This window comes from Anomalospiza imberbis, chromosome 5 (genome assembly GCF_031753505.1).
Source record: "Anomalospiza imberbis isolate Cuckoo-Finch-1a 21T00152 chromosome 5, ASM3175350v1, whole genome shotgun sequence".
Taxonomy (NCBI): domain Eukaryota; kingdom Metazoa; phylum Chordata; class Aves; order Passeriformes; family Viduidae; genus Anomalospiza; species Anomalospiza imberbis.
The window spans coordinates 12,447,479-12,471,507 of NC_089685.1; the positions used below are offsets into that span (position 1 = coordinate 12,447,479).

At 39.9% G+C, this 24,029-nt stretch overlaps 1 protein-coding gene across 1 annotated transcript in view; it reads right to left on the minus strand.

Moving 5' to 3' along the window:
* Positions 1-24,029, minus strand: part of RELN (reelin) — a 275,790-nt gene that overhangs the window by 102,935 nt on the left and 148,826 nt on the right. Inside the window, exons 10-14 of the mRNA XM_068189636.1 lie at positions 20,826-21,066; positions 8,317-8,462; positions 4,261-4,412; positions 1,949-2,061; positions 114-322 (exon numbers count right to left, since the gene is read on the minus strand). Of these exons, the coding sequence (XP_068045737.1) occupies positions 114-322; positions 1,949-2,061; positions 4,261-4,412; positions 8,317-8,462; positions 20,826-21,066 (861 nt within the window). The remainder of the gene's footprint in view (positions 1-113; positions 323-1,948; positions 2,062-4,260; positions 4,413-8,316; positions 8,463-20,825; positions 21,067-24,029) is intronic.

Below are 24,029 nucleotides of genomic sequence, written 5' to 3' on the forward strand. Positions count from 1 at the left end.
TATTAATGGGATCCCTTCTTCTGAAAAAAAGATTTACAAATCCTTAAATAGATTTTATAGACCAAAATATACTAGAAAGCTGATAGCCAAAAGAATGATCTCGCCAGTTTTACCTGTTACCAGGTTGGTAAGTTCCACAACCCAAATTGATGGAAAATTGGATCATGTGAGTCACCGAGGAAGGGAGCACCGGAAGGACATGGAAGTAATCCACAGCCCAAACATTCCTGTTGTGGCCTTGGTGACTCTTTTGCTTCAGGCAAAATTTGGTTGCAGGAGTCTGCAGGTCTGGACTAATGACAACAGAAACCAAAGACGGCACCTTCAAAAGAAATTAAATTAGGCTTAAATAGGTTAAAAAGGTCGCAACGTACCATTTAAAAAAAAAAAAAAAAAAAAACAAAAAAAAAAAAAAAACAAAAAAAAACTCTAATTGTGCTAAACCAAACAGGCTATTCTTTCTCCTTGATTCATTTTGTTAACTTTTTTTGCCACTTTTTTCCACACACGATCCCAAATAAAATCTTTTACTATCAGGTGGATAGGTATTAGCACCCTGAGTACCAGTGATGCTTATCACCTCAGAGGGATGGGACTGTTTTGTTGTAAAGGCACAGAAGAAAAGACTGCACCTTCTGTGTTCTGAGAAGGGCAAGTTGATGCTGTCAGTTTCAGGTGGGAAGGGAAGGTGATGTTTGTCCTGGAGCCTTACAGCTCACAGAAGCTAAGGCAGGGTGGTGGCATGTCTACTCTGGATACGTGAGAATGGAGTAACAGCAGGAGTTCACAGGCAAAAGAGGGGAGGATGTTATGTTGCTGAAATAAATGAAATCACTGCCTCACAAAGCTCAGCCTTTGTCCTAAAGCAATGTAATTAGAACTTTATTATGTCAAAAGAGGATGTCAGCTTTAAAACTGCTTGTTTTAAAAAGCCTCCACAATGGATTCCATGTAATTTCAGATCCTATCTCTCCCCAAATTCCCTAATTAATATTTTATTATTTTACAATTACAGTTTCCTTAGTTTTACAAAAGTTCTACCCTGTCTTTCACACAGAAGCAGGCGAGGAGGGAAGCCATGCACAATGAGACAATGCAAGTGACTCAAATGAACTCAGGCCAAACCCTTTTGTAAACATCTGGTTTCTAAGTGCTAAAGTTACAGACAGAATGCACACAGATCTGTGCTTGAAATCAGCAGCATCTTTACCATCAAACTTCCCTCAGACTATGTAAGCACACTGCATTTCAATACCTAGCGCACCTGTGTGCACATGTATGAAATACCCAATTTTGCCCGTTTTACAGCAGCAGAATAAGGAGACCTAGGAGCTACTTTTTTCAGGGTAGACATGGTCTAAGTGCTTCTTTTCCCTAGACAGGAAGGATCCTGAAGGCAAGTTCAAGGTCTTTACTGTCCTGAGGGTGGTGGATGTGGTTGGAAGGCAGCTGCACTTTGGGCAGAGGAGATGCTGCCTGTGCACTCCGCCGGCGGCCGCCTCCCACGGCTGAGTCCGTGCCCTCACCGCTGCAGATCCTCTCCCAGCCCCTGATCCTGCCAGGAATGACCCTCTCAGGACCCCGCTCCTCAGCATCACACTGTGCCTAGAAGGAGCTTGAGTGGAAACAGGAGTAATCTTTTGTGAGGGGATGTTATCACTGCAGTTTTCAGCTAATACCTGACAATTTTTGCCTGCTGCTGGCCTGCCTGTTTCCCCAGCCCCAGCCAACACTGCCCAGTCCTGCCTGGGGCTGGAGTGACCACCAGTAACTGCAGAGCTGTGCTGCAAAAGTGCCCGATTGCTCCCAGGTCTGCACCCGAGTTATGTGTTTGAGAATGTCACGTTTGAGTGTCCCTGTGGAATTCACCACACAATATTCTTGTGATGGCTTGAAAAGAGAATGATCTGTCCATTCCCATCCACCTGCTTTGCTTAAGACAATTTACCTTGTAAGCAGCATAGGTCAGGGTATCAAGAGGTATGTGTTCCCTCCTGCCTTCAGTCTTGGCATACAGTATGACATCATTTTCATGGGATTCTCCAGAATCACAAGTTCCCCCTGTACAACACATATTTGAATGAGAAAAAAATTAATTGAAGCCCTTGTTATTGGAAAGTGGAATCATATATGCAGCCTTAATTATGAAAATAATTATAGTCAGATGCTATTTAACTTGGGATCTGAAACAAAAGAACACCATCCCTAAGGACACAGTGTATAGAAACTGTTTGATCAGATGCACCATGGCAGAGATCAAGGGGGTTGACGATTAAGAAAACCTCAAGTACCTCTTTTAATCAGCTTATCAAAACAATTTAAGTAGAAAATGCTGTGCCTCAAGCAATACTTCTATCTGTGTGCTTTAAATCCTATTTACATAGAAATGCTCTGCTGTTGAGTTCTCATCAGTAAACTATTTACTACCCACACTTCATGCAGTCACACATGTAGGTACTTAACAGTATCTTAAATGCTTCTCTGCTGATAGTTTGGCAGCTGAGAACTTTTTCTAAGTATGAAGTAAGAAAGACTGCTGTGTACCTTATTTGCAGTACTGCTCCTTCTACTGTCTACATCATGTCCTAATAGGAATGGCTGGCTGGATGAAATCTATTATACCACAAAACATGTGTGTTATGCTTGCCCAACTGGAATAGGGCAGCATTTGAAATATCTTCCTATCAGTAGAACCCAAAATACTCACTAAGCTTCTGTGAAAGAGCATATGTATTGGCAAATATGGGCATTATGTTCTGCATTATAGTTAGAAGATGGACATCATCACACAACTTTGGTATTATAGAAAAGAAGTTTTTAAAAAGAAGTTTCTGTATTTGAAACAAGAATTATTAATTAATTATTTCCTTGTGTAGTATGATTACTCTAGGTATTAAAAAAATCCTAAAATAGAAATAAAAACAGAATAAGGAAGCTTCTTTGAAAAGACTGCAGAGTAGAAAGATTGCACATATTGGAACACTTTCTCTGCTTTTTGTTTTTGCTACAACCAGCCAGTTCTTGTAATGGACTAGGAAAAGCAGCCCAGATAACTGGACAAGATGTGCATCTCTAATGTGTTTTATACTGTAATAAGGAACATCCATTTGTCCTTTCAAATATTCTCCTTGCCTGAGTGTTCAAACAATTATTCATTTAATTAAAAAATACACAGAGAAGACATTTTTCAAACAATATCCTGCTATCCTCTGTGTCTGCATCTGCTGACAACTTCTCCCCTAAGTTCAGAAGGTTGACAACATTACTTTCCTGTTTCTCTTGCAGGTGTTGTAATGCTTGGAAGAAATGAGAAAAAGCATCCTCTTTTTCCTGTGCTTTATTCATAATTCATGTAACACAGAGGAGATGTGCAACAATTTAGGAAAACAACATGAGGTCTTCCCCTCATTAAATAAAGTGTGGTTTTTTTCTTGTTGATACAGAAGTTTGCTTGTGGAGGTCACAGGTTTATTCTCTGCTTCCTCCTTTATTATTCTATTATTCTCTTTTAAGCAAAAAAACCTCACTTTCTCTAAACATGATGTTGAGAGAATAACCTCATGGAACTTCCTTTATGTGCAAAATAAAAGTTCTGGAAAAATACTGTGAGCGTTAACTACCACGTCCATGGGGATTTTGCTCTGATGCAACATCAAACTAATGCAGTTGCACTGACAACAGGAGGGAGGGGAAGTGACAGGACAGGCTGGTTCTTGGCTGCTTTCTTAGCCCTGGTAAACGACTGATGTACTTTGCCCCAGTAAGGAAGATCCACAGATGATTCTAACACCACAGCAGTGCTTTGCATGAGGGATGCTACGTGTAGAATACACCTCCTCCAAGACCATAGCACACTCTGTGTGAATCTCACCCTGGTCCAATGTATTAGCAGAGGACAGATTTTAGGAATGGAGGAAGAGCTTTTGAGGTGAAACTATTCCACAGGTTCACCAGGGAAGGCTGCCCCACCTCTATGCTGCTCCCATCTCATTCTTGTGTGCAACTCTCTGGACTCTGATGGATTAGCACCAGGGTCTACATGGACATGACTACAGGAGGATATGAGAGTACCTGTAAAACCTCTAAAGATGACAAAGATATGACCGTCTCTTCTAAGTATGGATTAAGGGGCACTGAGTGAAATGAGTGTATACAAGACAAGAAGATGCTTCTCCACATGAAACTTGTTCAACTGTGGAGCACTGCATAATGTAAATCTCACGTTTCACATCTTGTATTACATTAGTAGTTTATACTCACCCATACTGAAATAAAATCTCAAGTTCCCGTAACCTGTGGTGTCCATGTACGGAGTACATATTTTTCTTTCCCCATCTCTGAGAAATACCATAGCTGAGCCAGATTCCAGGGTTCCACATTCAGTACCAATGACGGCTCCAAAGATGTCCCACCTGCAGAGGCCAACAATAGGTGGTGAAAGTGCAGCAGCACACAGCTGATAAACTCATACAAAACATGCCATAGGGGTTTATTTGTACTTACAAAATGATCTGTTTCTACTCTTACAGAGGACAAAAAACCACAGTGTTTCAAATGTGATCCCTATGCTATTACTTATGTATTCAATATTAGCTTTTAAACTCAACTAAGGCAAAGTTAATATAAATATTTAAAAGAATTTGGCAGAAATGCATGAATTAATGAATTAATGAAAAAAATTAGGTTTTTAATGAATGCTGTTACCCAATATGTAGTGTTGTATTGTTCTATCATCTTCATTATTTGTTCTGGTGTTAAAATATTTAAAATAGAAAGCATTCTGATTAATTTTGCATAATAAAAGATTTATAGATCAATGAAACTTAAAAAGGCACGTCCACCATATCTGCTATACAAACATTAAATATGTAGGTAATAGCTGAAAATGCTCTCTTTTCATCTTTTTGAGCATTTAGGGTAACAGTTTTTAACTAACACATGAACAGAGTATGAAAAAAGACTGCTGTGTTTCTAATATGTGATGATATGATCTTTCTCAGTTTTTCTGTACAACATTTCATCTTATTTTTATTCAGTGATAATTAAAAGAGCTGTTGCAGAATTTTCCAATTAAATATTTTACATTGAAAATAGATTTTCATCATGAAAGCGATGGTTACTTCAAAACTTGATCAAAATGTTTTGAAATACTAGAAAATGTTGAAAACTTGTGCATTATTTTGGTCTGATACATTATTATTATTCATGTTGAAGTCTTAATTCATAATTAAGTATTTAAGAATTATAAAGCTGATAAAACAATGAAATTATTTAGAATCACTAAATCCTGATAATCCAAACATTTAACTATCCAGCATGATTCAGGAGGAATGAGAAAACATGGAAGTTCAGAAACCTTTGTGGGAGGCAAAGTCTTTTCCTGTCTCCTTCCACCAGAGACAATCTCTAGCAGGTATGTGCCATATCACAATTTCAAAAACTGTCATTACAAGAACTAAACCATTTAGTTTAACCATTCCAATGGCTTCAAAATGCATTTCTAGGATCTTCTTAAAAGCTGCCAGTTTCCCCATGGACCTAAGCTGTGACAGACTGGTGACATGCCTGTTTGGAAATCCTGCTTTAAACCTGTCAGTCATTTACACAGGAATTAGTGAGCTTAACATAATTGAAAAGCTTTATGATATAATATTTTAATGGAAGCACAGTTTAATCTAACCCTAATGGGTCTCCCTGGCTGAAGGCAAGTACAGAATTAAACAGTTGTGCCTACTTCAACTTACACAAAAAAAATCTCACAATGCTCCATTGATCTTTTGTATGCTCTATTTAGCTCAATTAAAACACTCTGTAGTGACCCACAAAACAGCTCGGGGTCATGAATGATGCAGATCATGGATGTTTCCAGGGATCCTCTCCTTTTAGGCAGCATCAGAAATGAAAAACAGAGAATTCTACATCTTTTATCAAAAAAAAGGCACTTTAATGGGAGTACATCAACACACTGCCAGTCAAGAAAATGGGGAAGGATCCTGGGTGATGGCATGATTTAACATTTACATTTGAACTAATTTATCCTTCACATGACTCTTTGAATTCTTCTTTTTAAAACAGGTGATTTACGGACCTAAACTAGACCAACTAACATGGAGGTCCAAAGCAACAGTGTGCCTGCTAGGCAGCCTGATGTGGGGATTTGTTCACTTTTAGGATCAGGCTCTAATTCACTCAAGTAAAGAGAAGTAGAATGACAGTGGATATATGTGTGGTACTTACCACAGCGAACCCTACACACATAGCCTCCCACTTTAGGTGGTACATGCAAAAATACCAACCAACTGCTTATTAAAAACAGTGATGATTCCCTCTGCTCTCATCTCCAAGAGCATTTGGTGCAGAGAAAACTGGTGGTGACCCCTATACCTGAGCTTCCTTTTGCTTTCCTTATGAGGGATGCTTTTGCCTTCCCCTTGAAAGCTGGCAGGCTCCAGCCGAAGTGACAAAGCAGTGCCTGAGAACTTCCTGCAAGCTCTCTCTCATGTATCCAGTGTTCCGTGACTGATTACAGTAAAACTGTATTTCAAATGTAGTTTAAATAGCATTCAAATATATTTCTCAAATAAGTGTTTAAGGAAACTCACTCAAATGTACATACAGCTCCCAACACAAATTCCAGAGAAATACTGAAAAGAGGAACAGTAGTGGTGGCAATTTTATATGATTAGGATGTAGTCCATAACATCACCCAAGTTCAGTGTTTATTTATGGCAGCATGCAATTTAAATCTCCATTCTTATAGAACAATAGAAAGAAGGAAGTTTCTAATATAGAGTAAAATTTCCAAAGAAAAAAATAGGAAAAAGGTTGTGAGGTCTTGGGCTTGCAGAGTGGGGGCAGATCAGGACCTAGTTGCTGGGACACATAATGACAGACTCAAAGGAGGGCTGCACACTCCCTTGCCAACTGGAACCAGGCACCCCATGATAGGGAAAGTGACATTTTCCTAATTCAGAAGGAACTGTAAATTTGCTAACCCGGGTTGCAAGTTGCCCAGCTTATCTTAACTAAACACCCAGTAGTGTAGAGAAGATCTACAGACAGGGCAGATGTCCACAGACAGCACTCCCATCCTGTTTTTTTCCAGGATGGAAAGAAGATGGAGAGAACATCTCAAAGGTATCCCACATGGTCATGTAGAACACAACACACACAAGCTCATTTTCTTCCCTTTGTCTGAAGCAGCACCTGCTGCCATTGGCTGATTATTTGAACTGGGACAGAGTCCACAGTGAATATTTTTTCTGTAAATCCCAAATATATGTATGTGTCTACAGGACACATTAGCATGTATTTCTTAAAAGGTGCTCTTCACTTCCAGCACAGCATAGGCAGCATTTGAATCAGTTGCTAATGATCAGAAGTACTTTGTAGGTTAAAATCAACATTCAGTGGAGACCCATAAATTAGCAGTGTATGTTTCTCATTGCCCTGGGGTTACAGCCACTAATGATTTTTTTTTTTTTAATAGAAAAGAATCAAGACCCTTCTGAGGTTATTTTCTTTTTGGCAGAATTTATACAATGAGGTATATAACATGAATCTTCTTTATCAGGACACATTTTTAAAGCTCACTCATGTTTTGGTAAGAGTAGCAATATTGTCCCAGACAGTTTTGCTTATTTTCTGCATCTTTGCAGCAGTCCCTGTTGGATATGGCTTTACAGGGACCCTTTGAATCATAATGTATATATTCAAAATAGAAATAGTAAATTATCAGCCAGACCCTGAGCTCTTGCCCAGCAGGTATGACTACGCTCTTGGTGATGCTAGATGAGAACGGACTGCTGCTTCAGTTTTCCTGCCTCCACCTTCTCCTCCCCTTCTGCTGCATTCACCCTTCCTCCTCCAGCACCTATAGGCATCTGCATAAGCAGGAGCTCTCTCTCAGTGAAGCGAGGCTCACAGCAGTAATCCAGAGGAGAGGAATTTCTAAAGGAATTTGAGATCATATGGATATGAGCTTGTTAACAACACTCTGGTGTGAATTTAAAAAGACAGATCACCATCACATATTTCTTTAGAATGTCTATGTTAGCCACAAACACAATTATTTTCATTAAAAACAGTGGTGACAAGATGGTCCAGAGGCAAACTGTTCCTCCTGGGCTTCTTGGACTTGTTTCTTCCTAAAATCTGCAACCATGGGCTATTTACAGTATTGCTATTTATCCTAGTCACAATCTTCCCTGACTACACAGAAAAGATTAATTTCAACTCCCCATTTATCCTGTTTCCTCGTCCCTGGAGTGATGCTGCTTGCCTGTGCAGGGCCCTTCTCAGGCTGGGGACACTCACCCTTTGGGCTGGCTCTCAAACTCTTCTGCCCACTGCTCCTGGGCATCCTCCATGGAGAGGTCCACGTCCCGGGTGGTGGCGAAATTGAACTCGCTGCCCTCTGTCCCATGGAAGTAGATGGAGTTCCCATCGGACTGGCAGCTGTGCTGTGGGCAGAAGGAGCACATGGAAGCTGAGGTTACGCTGGGTTTGCATGGTGTTCACACATTGTCAGATCTCAGCGTGAGCTGTACTTTATCTAAGGACTCACTAATGCCTGAAACTAAATAAAGACCAGATGGTTATCTTGTATCTTTCTTGTCCTGCCCCAATAATTATTGTGTCCTAATCTTATACCTGCTTCCCTACAAACCCACTACAGACCATGGTAAAACTGTGTTTGCATTGAAAAGTCATGTACCACATCTCTGGGTGTTTATTTCTGTTTTAAAGTATCACCCTTACATCTGGCCCACACACAACTCCGTCTGCAAATAACCTCAGTAGCATATCAAATATTGCTATGGAGATTTTGTAGGCATAAGAGTTTTGTGCTGTGAAACATGTCAGATCTCTGTGTTTGAATTTTTGCCAAAAGAGGTATTTGTGTATAAAATTGCTATGCATCGCCATACAGTAAACTTTGGGCCTCAAGTGTACGACTGAAAAGGCTGTATTTGCTGTATTTAGTCCAAATTGCATAACAATTAGCTCTAGAGGCAATGAGCTCTTGTGATAGAGCAATCCCAGGGGTCCTGAGGCTGCTCCCAAACCCAGTGTCTGCTTTTCCTTCTGCATTTCTGCACATACTTGCCTCAGCAACATCAAATGGTGCCATGTGCCCCCCGCAACATGCCAAGAACGCCAGAACTCTCCAGGAGTGTTGGCCTGGAAGGAGCTGCCTGTGAGGTGCACGGAGGGGGGCTTACAGTATAGATTTTCTTCTTTCTCCCATCCTACTTTTGCCTTCTTGTGTGCTTGATAAAATGACAGTCTGCCAAATCTGCGAGGCAGAAACAGGTACTGGAAGCTTCTAAAGAAGATCTACCTTGTCTTAGTGCAAACTGAGCACTTTGCAGTTTTTGAATTCTTCATATTACAGAAAATACTGATAAAAATAATAATTGTCTTAAACGCTTCTTTTATTCATGTGTGTGTATTTTTGAGATCTTGCTCCTTAAAACTGGAAGCTCAATTAAGGAGCTATTAATTAGAATAATTCTGCATTCTTACAACATCTTAGTATTTAAAAAAGAGATACAATAATGCCAAATTACGTTGACCTTTTCAGTATCGTCTATGCAGTGCCCTCTTGTCTCTGAACCCCTTCATAATGCGCCAAGGGAAAATATGACAATCACATCTTCCGCACTTAAAAAGGTCATGGGAGTGTCACATAAGGGAATAATTAGATTTTTAACAAAGAGAAAGGTGGGGCAAAAAATGAAAACTGCTCAGTACATTTTTGTCTATGGGTTTTTATGAGTAAAATACAAAATAACACATTTTGTCATATTCTATAACACTTTATTTATCAATGCAATAAAGTGACATAATTAAAATTATTTTATTGATTATTTTTAAGTATGGTTGTCAATACCTCAGCAATTAATTTATATAGAGGAACATAATTTTTCTATTTCTAGAGGTGCCTACACATTGTTGAAAAAAACTGTGAGTACATGAAGTCTGATTTTTGTATACAGAGTTCCTGGTCTATACTTGAATGACAAGACCTCTATGCTTATTAACACAGACTAAATATCGCATAAAAATATAACACATTGCAAAAACTTAAAGACTGTTTCAACCGCTAAAATAAACAAATTGCTGTTAAGGTGTTTTTTTTTTTTTTTGCAAAGAAAGGTCAAAGCAATAGAAAGATCCTGAAGTGTTGATAATTTACCACAGAAATTAAATAGATTTTGTCACAAGTCTCCTTTCTCCTTGGTCTGTTAATGCAGCATACACACAGTACAGCATATATGCCACTGAAAAGGCAGAATAATTTACACATCAAATAAATTACAACTAGCAGAAATTAATGAGACAGTTTCATATCTTCTCTTTGAAAAACAGCAGTTGTACTATGCAGTTATTTATAATGGACTGAGAAATTGCTTTTGTTTACTGATTTTAACCTTCACACTCATCAGTATTGCTAATATCAGAAATTTAAGAATAATTTCTTTGTTGTGCTTCTTGATTTTCAGAATTTTCTTCATTTGCTGAGCACAAATGAAGTATCCTTTATCCATCAATCAATCTGCCACAAAAGTCTACTTATCTGCAGGCAGTCAAATAAATACACTAAAAATAAATATTCAGGCTAAAACTTTATTCAAATTTAGATGTAAACCTTTATCTTAGGAAACAAATAGGTAAATAGATCCTACTGAGCTAGATATTAGAATTGTATACAAGCATTGGAAAATCCTCTATAAGAGCAACTTATATCTCAGGTGCTAAGTTATATGTAAGTATGCATTTGATAATGGATATATAATCAATAATCTCTTGCCTGATGAAAATCATCTATTAAAATAAACACAAATTAGATACAACCCCATTATCTTTAAATATTTGTACATCCTTCTGCTGTCTAGCAGAATATTTATTGAATGGAGTTTTCATTTAGGTTGTCAAGATAAATAAATGGGCAGTTTGGCAAGGGGGATATAAATGATTATTTATACAGTGGTGTATGATGAACACTTTATGAAAGCTCAAAATCATAATTTATTAAATTAGTTCTATAAAGCTATATTTCTGCATTTATACACAGCTTCATAGAGTCTATGAATATGTATTTTATGCATATTTTATGTGTTAATGAACCACACAACGTATGGCTCAAATCACAATCTGCTCATGTCAGCTTTTGCTCATGTGAAACTGCTATGCAGAAAAGAAGTTCAGTCTCGGGTTTAACTCCCCCGTTATTCTAAATACCTGTGAAACATGTAATAGAAGATCATGACCTTAATGGCCTTTAAAAAGACTGAGAAAGAGAAACGTGCTCTAAACACAGGTATGGATATTAAAGAATTTCTGAGGGAGCACCACCATTTTCTTGTATGGTTTTGCCCCAGTGCCACCATCTGGCACCTGGGACACACCTGCCCAGGGGAGAAGCAGATGTGGATGAGCTCCATGAGCTGAGCTGCCCAAGCAAGGGCCAGGGCTCCTCCTCTCATGATCTTATTCTCTCCCACCTGCCTGTACAACCATCACCCTCAGTTTTTTCTTTTAGCTTTCCAAGCAGTCTCTATCTGTCACAGCTTTTATTGCTCTTTTTTTTTTACCTGATGGGCTGCTGAGGGAAGAAAAACCCCAAAGAGCACTCAGCTAAATTTTCCGGGAGCAAAAGAAGTTCTGCAGGAGATGGTCCCTCACCAGCATTGTCCCCAGCTACCTTGTCAGTCTTGTTCAGCATCCAGGAGGCTGCTAAATATGTTGGATTGTTTTGTGGGTTTGCAGTAGGGCTTGAACGGATTAAAGACAGAATTGAAACCATCAGACTCATTTTCTCTTGGGTTCAACCCAAGATTTGAATTCAAGTCTTTAGAAAAAAAACCCTAATGTACAATTCACATATTGTGTTATCTCTTTCCCAAATTAAAGACTTTACACTTGTGGTGGAAGTCTACATACTTCCAGTATTAAGGACTGAATTTCACAAGTGTTTATTTTGTTATTCTCAAAAGGTAAGAAATGTGGAATGTACACATAAGTTTTAAAACTATCTGGATTAAAGCTCTCCCTAAACTGGAGATCCTGTGGATTACGTAGTCGTAGGGTCCTCTTTTATGAATTCCAGATTAAATTTGTTCTCTGTTTAATTTTAATTTACATTTAAATAATCTATAAAATAAGAGGAAATTAACTTGCTATGCCAAATTTGTAACTAAAAGGGCCAAATGAAAGCCACTTGTAGGATATTTGTCCTTGTTACCATGGAAGCTTCAGCTGTAGGTCCAGAACTAAAGCACCATTCAATTTTGTTTGAAGGGGATTAAATGCATTGGAACATTTAGTATGTCCTTGTGCAAATTACAACACTGAAATGTTAACTAATTTGTAAGGAAAAGTTAATTTGGAGAATAAATTCTTTAACAAATCTGATAAACATAATTTAACAAAGTTTACTCCCAGATCACCTACATAATAGAACGTAAGACACAGGCACTTGAATGAAGCCTCTTCACAGCAGTTGCTGCTGCCCACTGTTTGCAACTGGAATGGGACTATCAGCCTGACATAAGTAAACTGTTGTATTCCTAAATAAACAACCTCTGCCTGTTGCCAAATGGAAGGAAGCCAGGTTCTGTTCAGGGACTATGGTGATCCCAAGAGAAAAAAACCCAAAAAACCAACAAATATTTTAATTTAATCTGGCACTACCTTATTCACTAGCTGTAACTGTTAAGCTATTGCTCTGCAAGAATAGGGTAAAATGAAAATTGGCCGGATGTGTTCCTGAATCTCAACATTTTGAATTTACTTTCAATCTAATCTTCACTCTGAATTTGGTGTGCTTCTGAAGTTTTTCTACTGGATAGTTATGGAATCACTGCTTTTTCCCCATTTTCAAGGCCCTGCATGGCACATCCTCAATGCGTCCACCATTCCCCGTATATGCCCCATCTTATGGGCCACTTTTCCTTGACTGCCAATGCTTGTCACTACGTGTGCTGGTGAGGCGACCAAACTTGCATGCCCTTGCCCATTCTCCCCACTGCTCTTGTCAAGTGCCCACATGATTTCCTTCTGACACTTTCTTAGTGCTCTCTTCAGCAAGGCTTATCAATGATTACACTGAAGACTGCACTGATGACCAGGATGGGCATTCTCCCCTCCTGCAGTATTTCCTTTTACTCCCACACGTTCCCATCCCCAGCTTATTCCCTGTTTTATAAACGGATGGATGGCAATGTCCTGGGACACAGGCTATCTTTTTGGTTTGTGTCTGGAGAGGCAGCAACGGTACATTCCTTGATAAGGACTCTTCGATGCTACATTGGTATCACAGCTACAAAAAATACATTTTCACTCTAAAATTGCTGTTGTCTATGAATATTTTCAGTTTATCAGTACAGTTCTTAGCGAAATTGTCTATAAGACTCAGTAAGTCTTACAAATTCATATAGGATTTCTACAACACCTTATGAATTCATTAGTTAATGGGAGAGAGACCAATGCATGGTTTTAAAATTAAACTTTTGTCAAGAGCCTGCCAAGCTCTTTATCCTACACTACACTTAGATTTTAGGTTCTTTTCAGAAAGCCTCTTGATCATATGAGATAGAGAATTGTTTAAATTATGACTGCTCAAAACCATTGGTCAGCAAAAGCAGGAAAGTCAGATTTGGTGAAGCAGGCCCTTTACAACTGGACCTCTTTAAGGTTTCATAACTAAATAAGGGCCCCAGGTGAGATCTGGGATCCTACATCATGTAACATGTCTGAACAATCTCCATATTTCTAAAGACTTGCATGCAAGCACCATGTAAGCATCAGCTACCCTCAGTGTGACCTCTTGGCTAGGAGGATCTGGAGATCTCTGGTTCACCCTGCAATGGGAAGCAGCACAAGCCTCAACAAGATCAGCCTCTGTCACTGTTGCAGCTAAGGACACAGCCCTGAAGATTTTTAGAAACTCAAAAGACAAATATTAGGAATGTAAACAGAAGCACTGAAGTTCATCCAAGCCAGCTTCTGTCCCTGTTGTTCAAGTAAAACTTGAGAATCAATAAATACCTCTTGGCTTTACAGTATGGGATTTCTTTAGTTGGAGAGTGGAACAGAGGGCAACTAAATGATACAACTGTGCCATTCGGCAAAGCATCAACAGGAAACACTAGTGTGAAATTCCTCAGTGTAACAGATTTTTGGCTGAGGTCTTGCATATCATCTTCCTGAGGTTCATTCCTGCACTCCCATGAAAATGTTGTTCACCTCTATGCCTTTAAAGCATTCACAGTCATCTTTACCATCATTTAATTAGCTTTTTATCAGTGATGAACACTGATGCTCTTCTTCATATTATCTCCCCTGGGCCTAATGGCCCTGATGATTCTTTCAGACAGCTGTAGCCTCACAATTTATTTTTTGGCGACATTTCTTGCATTGGAATGAATGTGTTGGGCATTTGGGCAGTGCCAGCTTGCAAAGGGCTGACGGCAGATGGAAAGAAATCTGCCCAGTATGCCTTCACCTCTACACAAGCAGAGGGCCATCAATTTCCCCCATTAAGGAGTTGTCACACAGCCCACCCAGCTGGAGGAGCATCTCTGATAGCCAGGCTGGCTGGCGTATGCTATTCAAATACAAAATGTACTTTAAAAATAAACAAAAATATCATTTGTCGACAAATTGAAAATGCGTGGCGTTGACCGCAGCCAATTTTTTAATGACTGCAATATTTTAAGTGATTATTTTTGCCACTTCAGATTGCTCCTTAGAGAGGAGAGGTTTTTTAATTAAAATCTAGGCAGTGCAAACAGATGAGATATGAGAAATAGAGGAACAAGAAGAAAGATGAAGAAAATTAATTGAAGCAGCATTGTCAATGGAGCTATAAATTAGATATTGTGTCTTTCTGGAAATGAGTCATGCAGGTTTTAGAAATTTTAAAATTTTGACATGATAGCAGGTACAAGGATAGTTAAGTCCTAATAAAATCATACTTTGTATGCAATGTGTCAGTCAGCAAAGGTACGGTTACACAATTTAGGGACAACTTCAAATTCTAAATTCTGTGGATTTGGCTGCTAATGCTCCCAGCCTGAAATTCCCTCTTTAACCAAAGGAAAGAACACAATGTTATTAGAATACCTTCCCATGAGAAAAAACAGAGCTTTAGTCTTTCCCATGAGCTACATTTTTACATCACTTAATGTAGGATACAGAACAAAAACCTTGGCTGCACAAGCAGGCCAGGAGCACAGAGGGTTATAGTGCACTTTTCCTTTACAAAACAATGGGATGTAACTTGTCCTATGATGTAGCAAGAAACATTTTATAAAGTGTGTTTGCACTCATCATTTCCAATTATAGACTGTTATTCAAAGGCTAATGCTCAAACCACTTTGCCTGTTTATGAGTGATTCATATGATTTGTATGGTTCTTAGTTTTCTAGGACATTTCATGATGTTTGTACAACTCTGATCACTCTGGCGATGACCAGTTTCCTTAATGAGTCATTTAACTGGCATGATCTGAGCTATTCCTCCATGCCCTGGGAACTACTGATGTTTGGAGCACTCTGCCCTGAGCACCTGCTCTTCTGAAAGCAATGGTGTGCATTCACACCACTGTAAAATCAGAGGGAGTAGGAATAAAGCAAAATAGTTTCTACTCTTTGGCATCTAAAGGGTCAATATATGTTATTTTTATTGATGTGCATCTCACAGTGACCTGTGAAGATCAAATTCTTTCCTTCTAGGGGGCAGGAAAGACCCCCCTGTGCTTGGACACCAGCTCAGAGCTAATGCTGGCTCCCTGCCATCCCTCCCAACACTTCCAAGCCATGGGGAACTGGCATGGAGAAAGGTGTAGGTTCAGCATTGCTGCCCAACATCAATTCTCAGCTGCCCAAATGACTCACAGCACTATAGCCAACCACCTGTCAGTTCTAATGAACTCCTAGGCATTGTATCTAAGTATTATTATTTTAATTACAAGTGTGCTTACAAAGCAAGAGCATCCATGGGCTAGGACACAAATGCTTCCTCATGGGCACAGCTCTGAATGGCCACAATCTAAAGGGAGCTGGTAGACAGGTTTTGTGCACCCTGCACTGCTTTCTTCAACTCTCCTCCCCTCTCACACTCCTCCTTCCACCCACAGAGAAGCAGGAATGTCTCTCAGATGAGGTGCAGCAGGAAGTCTGCCCATCTCTTCCCAGGAAGATGTGGTGGATAAGGGCTCCTGTGAGGCAAAGCAGCTGCTAGAAGGCTGGGTTTGGCCCACAGACCAAATACTGCTTTGGTAAATCTTATTCAAAAAATAAAGCAATTTTGTCAGAAGAATCTATCTTTTTGTAATTTTGACTAATACATAGTCATAGCAATTTCAGTCTGACATTTTCACAGTGGCATACATAGACTATTACCTTTCCTTCTTCAAACAAATACATTTGAACTGATTCAGCAAATGGATACCTGAACAATTTTTAAAGCAAGAATTTAAAAGCAAAAGAAAAGGAAAAAAATCTTGTTTATTTTAGCACAAACAAACATCAAAATATATATATAGATTAGGATGTTTGTTTAAGAAGAAGACTATCCAAAGCCATTCCATTAATTAACAGAGTATTCAGATATTTGTAAATCTACTCTGGAATGAGGGAAGATCAAATAGCTAAATCAGCCTTTCTTTTTGCCAAATTCTCAGGCCTGTGTGCATGTCTGCTCAGCAACACACAACAATGCAGGTTCAGGAAGGACTTGCAGATCTGAGGTGTGCACAGCCCTGCTCTGCTCAGGGTGTGGTAAAATGTCTTAGTGTTTTACAATTATTTTCAGCATACTTTTCGGTGTGTGAGTGACTCTTTTCTTATGCAACTTTCCCTTCTGCTACACTGGCATGGATATCTGACAAATGAAAATGAGCTGAATGGTGATGACCTGTTATTTAAAGGGCTTTCTGAATCAGGATACTGGGATTGGAATATTTGTAGGGTTTATTGGTCATTCCCACTGTAGTAAGTAACATGGATCAGTTACCCTAGACCTAACCCCAACCTTCTCAGTGAGGCTGGCACACACCTGCCCCCATTGCCCCATCCCATGCCAGGCTGTACACACAGAGCTCAGCACCAACAGCCTCAGGTGTAGTCCCCAAACCCTGCAGACCAAACAAACCAAGCTGTCCAGCTGAATGGTAACCTCCAGCCCCTAAATGAAGAGTGGCAGCAACTACTGAGAGTCAGCAATTATGTAACTTGACTTTTCTCAAAGATGATAAGTTTCACTGGGTTAACACACCATGACCAGATACATTGTCTCTCTGGTGTCTGTAATGATCCATACTGCTCTTTGCCAATGTGGAAAAATTCCAGATTCAGGTGGTTTGGTCTCAGTGTTATCTTTGTGTAATCAAAGCACTGCAGAAGCATAAACTAAGACTACTGAGATTGTCTCCCCTCTCAAAAATAGTTTTAGAGCTTGCACAACCAGTTTTGGACTAGGGTAATCAGAGAAAACAAAAGAACTTGCAAATGTTGTACCTCAAAGTTCAGCAATTTCTGGTCAAATATACAATATATATGAAGTGCCCAATGAAAACTGAAATCAGTGTTCTGTTCCATAGGAGTAGAGCTCCAAGGAGCAATATTGACAGAAGTATAGCATACTTCCACGCATTTCAGCAATCTCAACCACCAGAGCAACATCCTAACCATGCTCAGTTGTGAGGCCATGCTCATGCTCAGAGCTGTCACAGGAAATATTGAAACCCAGTCAGGAATTTATCCTGTTCAACACCCTTCCACACAGCCTGACACAGATAAACACGTTCCAGTGGATCCAATTAATCTCCTAAGGGTTGCTTGGCCTTGCTAACAGTATCTCTGTTGCCTTTTGCTGTCTTCTTTGGAACCAAAACACACAAGCTCAATGGCTTATCTCTCAGCTTGCATCCTATTTCAGTAGCCAGGTCCAGCTGCGTCTGCAACCAGCCATGTGCTTTCAAACGAGCAGCAACTGCTCCTGAGGGCAACAGGAAATGCAAGGAAATCCCTGGGCCAAGCTCAAGCAGACTGGGAGAGGAGGAGAAACTGCTTCCCAAGCTGGGCACAGAAAAGTTCCCACAGTGTTTGTTGAGAACACAGCATCCAAACCCACCAAACTGGAATGAGTGAACACATAGCTGCAAATTTCCCAGTAATACTCTCACTGTCCACTCCAATGGTGTTATCTTCAAGGGATGTACCCTCAAAGATGAGCCAGGGACTCAGCAGGCAGCAAGGATGACACCACTCCTCTAGGAGGAGAGCATCTGCCTAGGTGGACGCGAACCCTGCTATGTCATTTGCTGTCAAGGACAGAGAGTGGTCCAATGGCCTAATCTTATATGTTAGATCCTCAAAAAATATTTTTAAGACTAGTTTTTCTAAAATATTAATTGAGAAAGGATGGGAGGATGTGAATTGAAACTTGTACAGCACAAACAGGCTTGGGTATCGGAGAAAAGGTCTTGTGAGATTGGAATGAAGTTCAGCATCGTGACACTGAGTATGGGAACTTAAAGCACATAGATGAGAGTTATAAAAGGTAGCAGGATACAGCAATGAAGTTTCATAGAATTATAGAATATCCTGAGTTGGAAGGTACTCACTGAGACTATCAGAGTCCAGCTCTTGGCCTGCCCAGGACTTCCCAAGGATTACACCACATGCCTGAGAGTATTGCTCAAACACTTGAACTCTGTCAGGCTGGTGCTGTGACCACTGCCCTGGGGAGCCTGTTCCAGTGCCCAACCACCTTTTCCTCACAGCCAGCCTATATCTCCCTTGACACAGCTTCTTGTCATTCCCTCAGACCTTATCACTGGCCACTGCAGACAGCTATGAGACACATTTTGCTGACCCCTTAGTAAAAGTGTAAACAAAAAAAAATTGCTATACAGACTTTGTGAACAAATATCAGGAATATTTAGCAAGTTCTTGTTGTCTGGAAAGCAAAAAGGCTTGTAGAAAAAGGGAACTAGAATTATCTGTGATGGAAGATACCCCTGTAACACTGTTAGGGTTTCTCAAATACTATTCTGTATGCCAATGACTTTGGCTATGATAGAGAAATTTCCTATATCCTTCCTCCATGCCATATTTAATGTCATTAGCACAATCTACAAGGATTCTTACCTTTCTACTTGTACAAAATGTTATGTTTGTGATGAACTGAGATTAGATGTGTTTTAAAGGAAATAGTGAAAAATTTTGTACATTTTAATGTAATAGTCCAAATATGAAAAGCAAAAAAAAATGTCAAAAAATTTGTTCTTGGTGTTAGAATGTTACGACAGGTTTTATGCTGATCTGATGTAAATCTTGACCCAATTTATAGTCTTACTTTTGACATAACATGAAATTCACATTGCAAAATCTGTTCAAATTATATTTGGCAAGATTGTTCCTGAAAATCAGAGGAAGACTGCAGCGAGCTAAAATTGAAATGAGTGAAGGAGTGCTCTGGTGACAATACAGACACACTGCAGGGTCCCATGAAGAATTAAAGGCCTGCCTCACACATAGCCTTAATCCAGTGTGCCTACACCACAGTCTTGCACATAGCCTCAACCTGGTGTAAGTGGCTACACAGAGTCAGAGGTCAGCTGGAAACAAGCATTTGCACATTTCACTTGTACCTAAAAAAAAGATCAGCTTGGAGGAATTGTAGGCTGGTGAAACCTCACTCATGTCACATATAAGTCTTGAACTTGATGGGATTTCTGTCTAGAAACTCTCCGTGCTCAGTGATTGCCAGGTTTAGGTCCTTTGTCTTTCATAAATGCCTAGCTGTGTATTGGCACAAACAAGCTGGGTTTAACTAAATCAGCCCCAAAACAGCCTCCACAATCAACCAAAAGAAATCATGAACAGCAACAAAAAAGAGAATTATTTACTAAGATGGCACTATGATTAGTAGATTAGTGGGAATATGTATCTTAATTTATGTCTTAAACTATTAATTTGAAGCCATTTGTATCATGTTCTGTGAGAAAAGGATGAGGCCAAAACCAAACTCTTACTGCCCTCAGTATTCGACATCTGTTTCCTGTGCAATTGCCAAAACCATTAACAGCATCATAAATGAACCCTGACATCAAAACTGCTTTTGTGAATGAAAATAGGATGAAACCAGAAAGTTATCAGCTGTTGAACTTCTGTCTGCTTTGAAACATAGACAGCAAGAATCCAACTGTTTTCCAAATATTAAACAAATCTGCATGTGAGTGTACTCTGTGCACAGAGATCTTGTTGGTCTCCTTAAGAGTTTTTCTCAAGGTAGAATGGATCTTGGTTTAGCTGTATCTCACATATCAAAACAGGATGATACTGAAAAAGAGAGTCTTAAAGAGCAGTCACTAACTGAATGCATGCTGCAATGGAGATGGGATATTCACAGATAGAAAAAGTGGGAAACCTTATTTTTGTGATGATTTGTGAAGTGAGTAGCTGCAGCTGAACAAGACCAAGTTAAAAAGCAGGTATTTAAAATATCTAACAGAAAGACTTGAATTTGTTTCAAAAATATTGCACTGTTTTGCTAAAAGGAAGCTGTTTTTCATTTTCTGTTACATGATCTTTGACATGACAGTATAAATGCCATTTGGTTTTGGACATGGCAGAAAAGTTGCATTGTTTTAGAGAGCCCCAAAGGGACAGAGAAAGCATAGAAACAAAGCTAAAAAGAGCCCAATGCTAGAAGCACATGGAGTTGCCTGAACACCCTTATGATCACAGTTTGATTTCTTCTACTTACTAGAGTAATAATAACATTAAACCATGGAAAATCAGACTAACCTTAACTGTGGCCCCAGGAAAGAAAAGCCAGTTGCCAGTATCCACAGGGTCCAGATTATCTTCTAACACAACTTTTCTGTGAGCAGCATTTATGATCAGGATGTTGTCCAATGCCCAACAGGCTTCATACACATCACCAGCAAGAACATAATCCTGTTTCCACTGAAAATGGATATTCTCCCCTTTAGCATCTTCAGGAAGGTACAAGATGTGGATGATTGTGCTGATGTTGGAAGGGGCACTGAAAACAAGGATAGGGAATTAGACCAATTTTAAGCCATAGTCAGGAACACTTTTCCCTCAGTTAACACATTTACTAGCTGTTACACGGTTGTGGTGACATCCCTTGTATGCTGATAAAGCTTCTATGGAGATCAGAAAATACCTGCCCTGAGGCACTGTGCCAGGCAGGGCACGTCCAGCCCAAACAGGCAGCCTGGCTTCAAAGAGAGTGCAAGCTAAGGCAATAAACAACAGATCAGTGCAGATGTTTGGAGAGCAGGAGGATAGAGCAGGACCACATCCATGCTCAGTGCTGGTCACAGATGGTGACTGGGTATTGTCAAGTATTTTGCAGGTATGGCCAAAAGAAAATGTTAAGGAAGCTCATTACAAAAACAGGTCTCACAATATTTGATTTTTGCTTCATCAAAAAAATCTGCTGACTTCTGATACCTCAGTCTCTTAAGATTTGGATGGAGCAGAATGGTTGGAGAGAAAAGCTAGGAATTTTCTCTGACAAACATGTCCTTCCAATCCCACACCCCTGCTGTCAGGATAATTCTGTGGATGGGAAGGGCCAGGTTGTCTTTCTTTCCATGTTCTGCTTCAAGAACAATACAGAAGAAACAATTTGTCCCCTCTCTTGCTGCTGAAAATAGAGAATGAGGGCCAGAGAGTCAGACCTTGAGTATCACTATTAGGCAATGATTAGGCCTTGAGCTCTTCAGAGATCTGTGAAAGGACTGAGGTTCACCCCAAAGAAGTTGGGGATGCATGGGAGGCTGAGAGGAAGTGACCTCAAGTGACCAAAGGGATATTCCAGACCATGCGACACCATGCTCAGTATATAAAGTGAGGGGAAGAAGGAGGGAGGGGGGATGTTTGGAGTGATGGTGTTTATCCCCCAAGTCACCATCACATGTGATGGGGCCCTGCTCTCCTGGAGATGGCTGAGCTCCTGCCTGCCCATGGGAAGCACTGAACTAATTCCTTGTTTTGCTTTGCTTGTCTGCACAGCTTTTGCTTTCCCGATTAAAGTGTCTCTATCTCAACCCAAGGGTTCTCTGGCTTTTACCACTCCAGTTCTCTTCCCAGTCCTGCTGGTGGGGGAGTAAGAGAGTGTGTGTGGGGCTTGGCTGCTGGGTGGGGCTAAACCTCAACAACCACCCAGCATGTGAATCAGCTATATTCAAACCTCAGGCTGCAAGGAGTTACAAAAATGAGGTTTACAAGATGTCAGCTAGTCAATGTTCTATTTGCCTTGGTAGTGCTGCTTTAAAGGGTGAATAGTTTGTCAGAGACAATCCAGAGCTTTCAGGGAAAAATGCCACCAATAGCTTCCTTTCGTAGCAGAAAATAGAGGAACTTCTCTTTTGAAAGCAAAGCAAAATGCTGAAATGCAACTGCATTTGTCCCATATTCACACCCAGAATGTGCCCCCACAAATCTCCCTGCACTTGCTAAACATTGTGTCTGTCACCCTCCAGTGCAGCACTGCTCTGAGGCGCTGTCCTCGCTTCTCCTGGAGCCCACACACGGCACCGCCTTCCCCGAGAGACCTCTGCCCTCCATCCCAGGAGTCCAGAGCTGACATCCCACTGACAAAATACAACACCTCCCCTTCACAGATGCCCTCCTGTCCCATCTCTCCCCAGTTCTCCCGCTGTTCCCTAGAGCTGCATGTAGTGCTGTGAAATCTGCTGAGGCACATTCAAATAAACACTGCAATTCATACGGACCACAGGAGGAACGAGCATCCTTCCATAATTCATCCTCTCCACTTCGCACGACATTGCTCTATTGACCTATTTTCTACTGCTGGCTCCAGCATCAAAGTTGAGGAAAGAGAGGTCAAGCTGCACGCACATTTGCTTCAAAAAAAATTTGGTCTCAAGGGCTTGTGTTTGCCTCCTCACAACTCTTAAGTTTCTTGCCTTGCAGAGCTATGAGAGCAACTGAGCTGATGTTTTGGACTAGGTGTGTAATTTCCATAAATGTGAGAAAAACAGAATGCATTGTGTGGTTACTCTGAGGCAACTTCAGTGCCTGCAGTGAATTACTCTCGCTTTATTTTTTTCTGAGACAAGAATTTCACCAATTGTTTTACTAAAATTTATGGGGTTTTTTTAATTGTAGTTCCACTCCCACAAAGGGTTGGAGAATGAGATACTGAAATACACAATCTTGCAGCGAGAGTTTTGCTTCTTCATCAGAAATTAAGGACCCTTTTGCTCTGCAATTTGCCTCAATGGACTGAAAATAGGCTCAAGCAAATCACTTGTATAGCACTGACACTGAGGTAATTCAGGAAGGCACACTGAGATGCTATGAGTATATTACATATAAATGACAGCTTTTTCTTCCCCAGTTGCATAATTATGATTTTATGCCATTGCACAAAATGTCTTTCCTATTATTACTTAATAAAATACGCTCTCTTAGAAAAATCCATCTTTGACACTGGCTCTCTTTAAAGGTGTGGCTATTGTGATGAAAATATTTAAATTTTCCATTCATAATCCTTTGCATTTTCAGATATGCCAGCTGGTTTAAAAGCAAGGCACTATTCGTCATAATCTTCTTATTACAAGAGTGGTAAGAGCCAAGTGTTCATATCAAACTATAAAATGTTTTTATTGAACATTTTAATCTACCAAAGTAGAAACATGAAACATTATAAAATATGGTCCTTGCTAACATTAAAAGTGGTGCTAAAATGTAAAAAGTCATCAAAGTTTTCTGAACCTGCTGGTTTTTGGAGTTGCATTTCAAGTGTGAAATGATTCTCTTCCTCACTTCCCACGTACTCAATGGATGAATTTGTGATTTACCAAACCTGGTGGCAGTTCTGCAATTAGCCAGGAATTTCACCCCTCATCTTTTGTATGAACAAGGAGAACTGAAAAGTTAACAAATAAAACAATTTTTGAAAGAGCCAGGTTTAAACACCACCTGCTCAGCTGGAAAACATGAAAATTATTA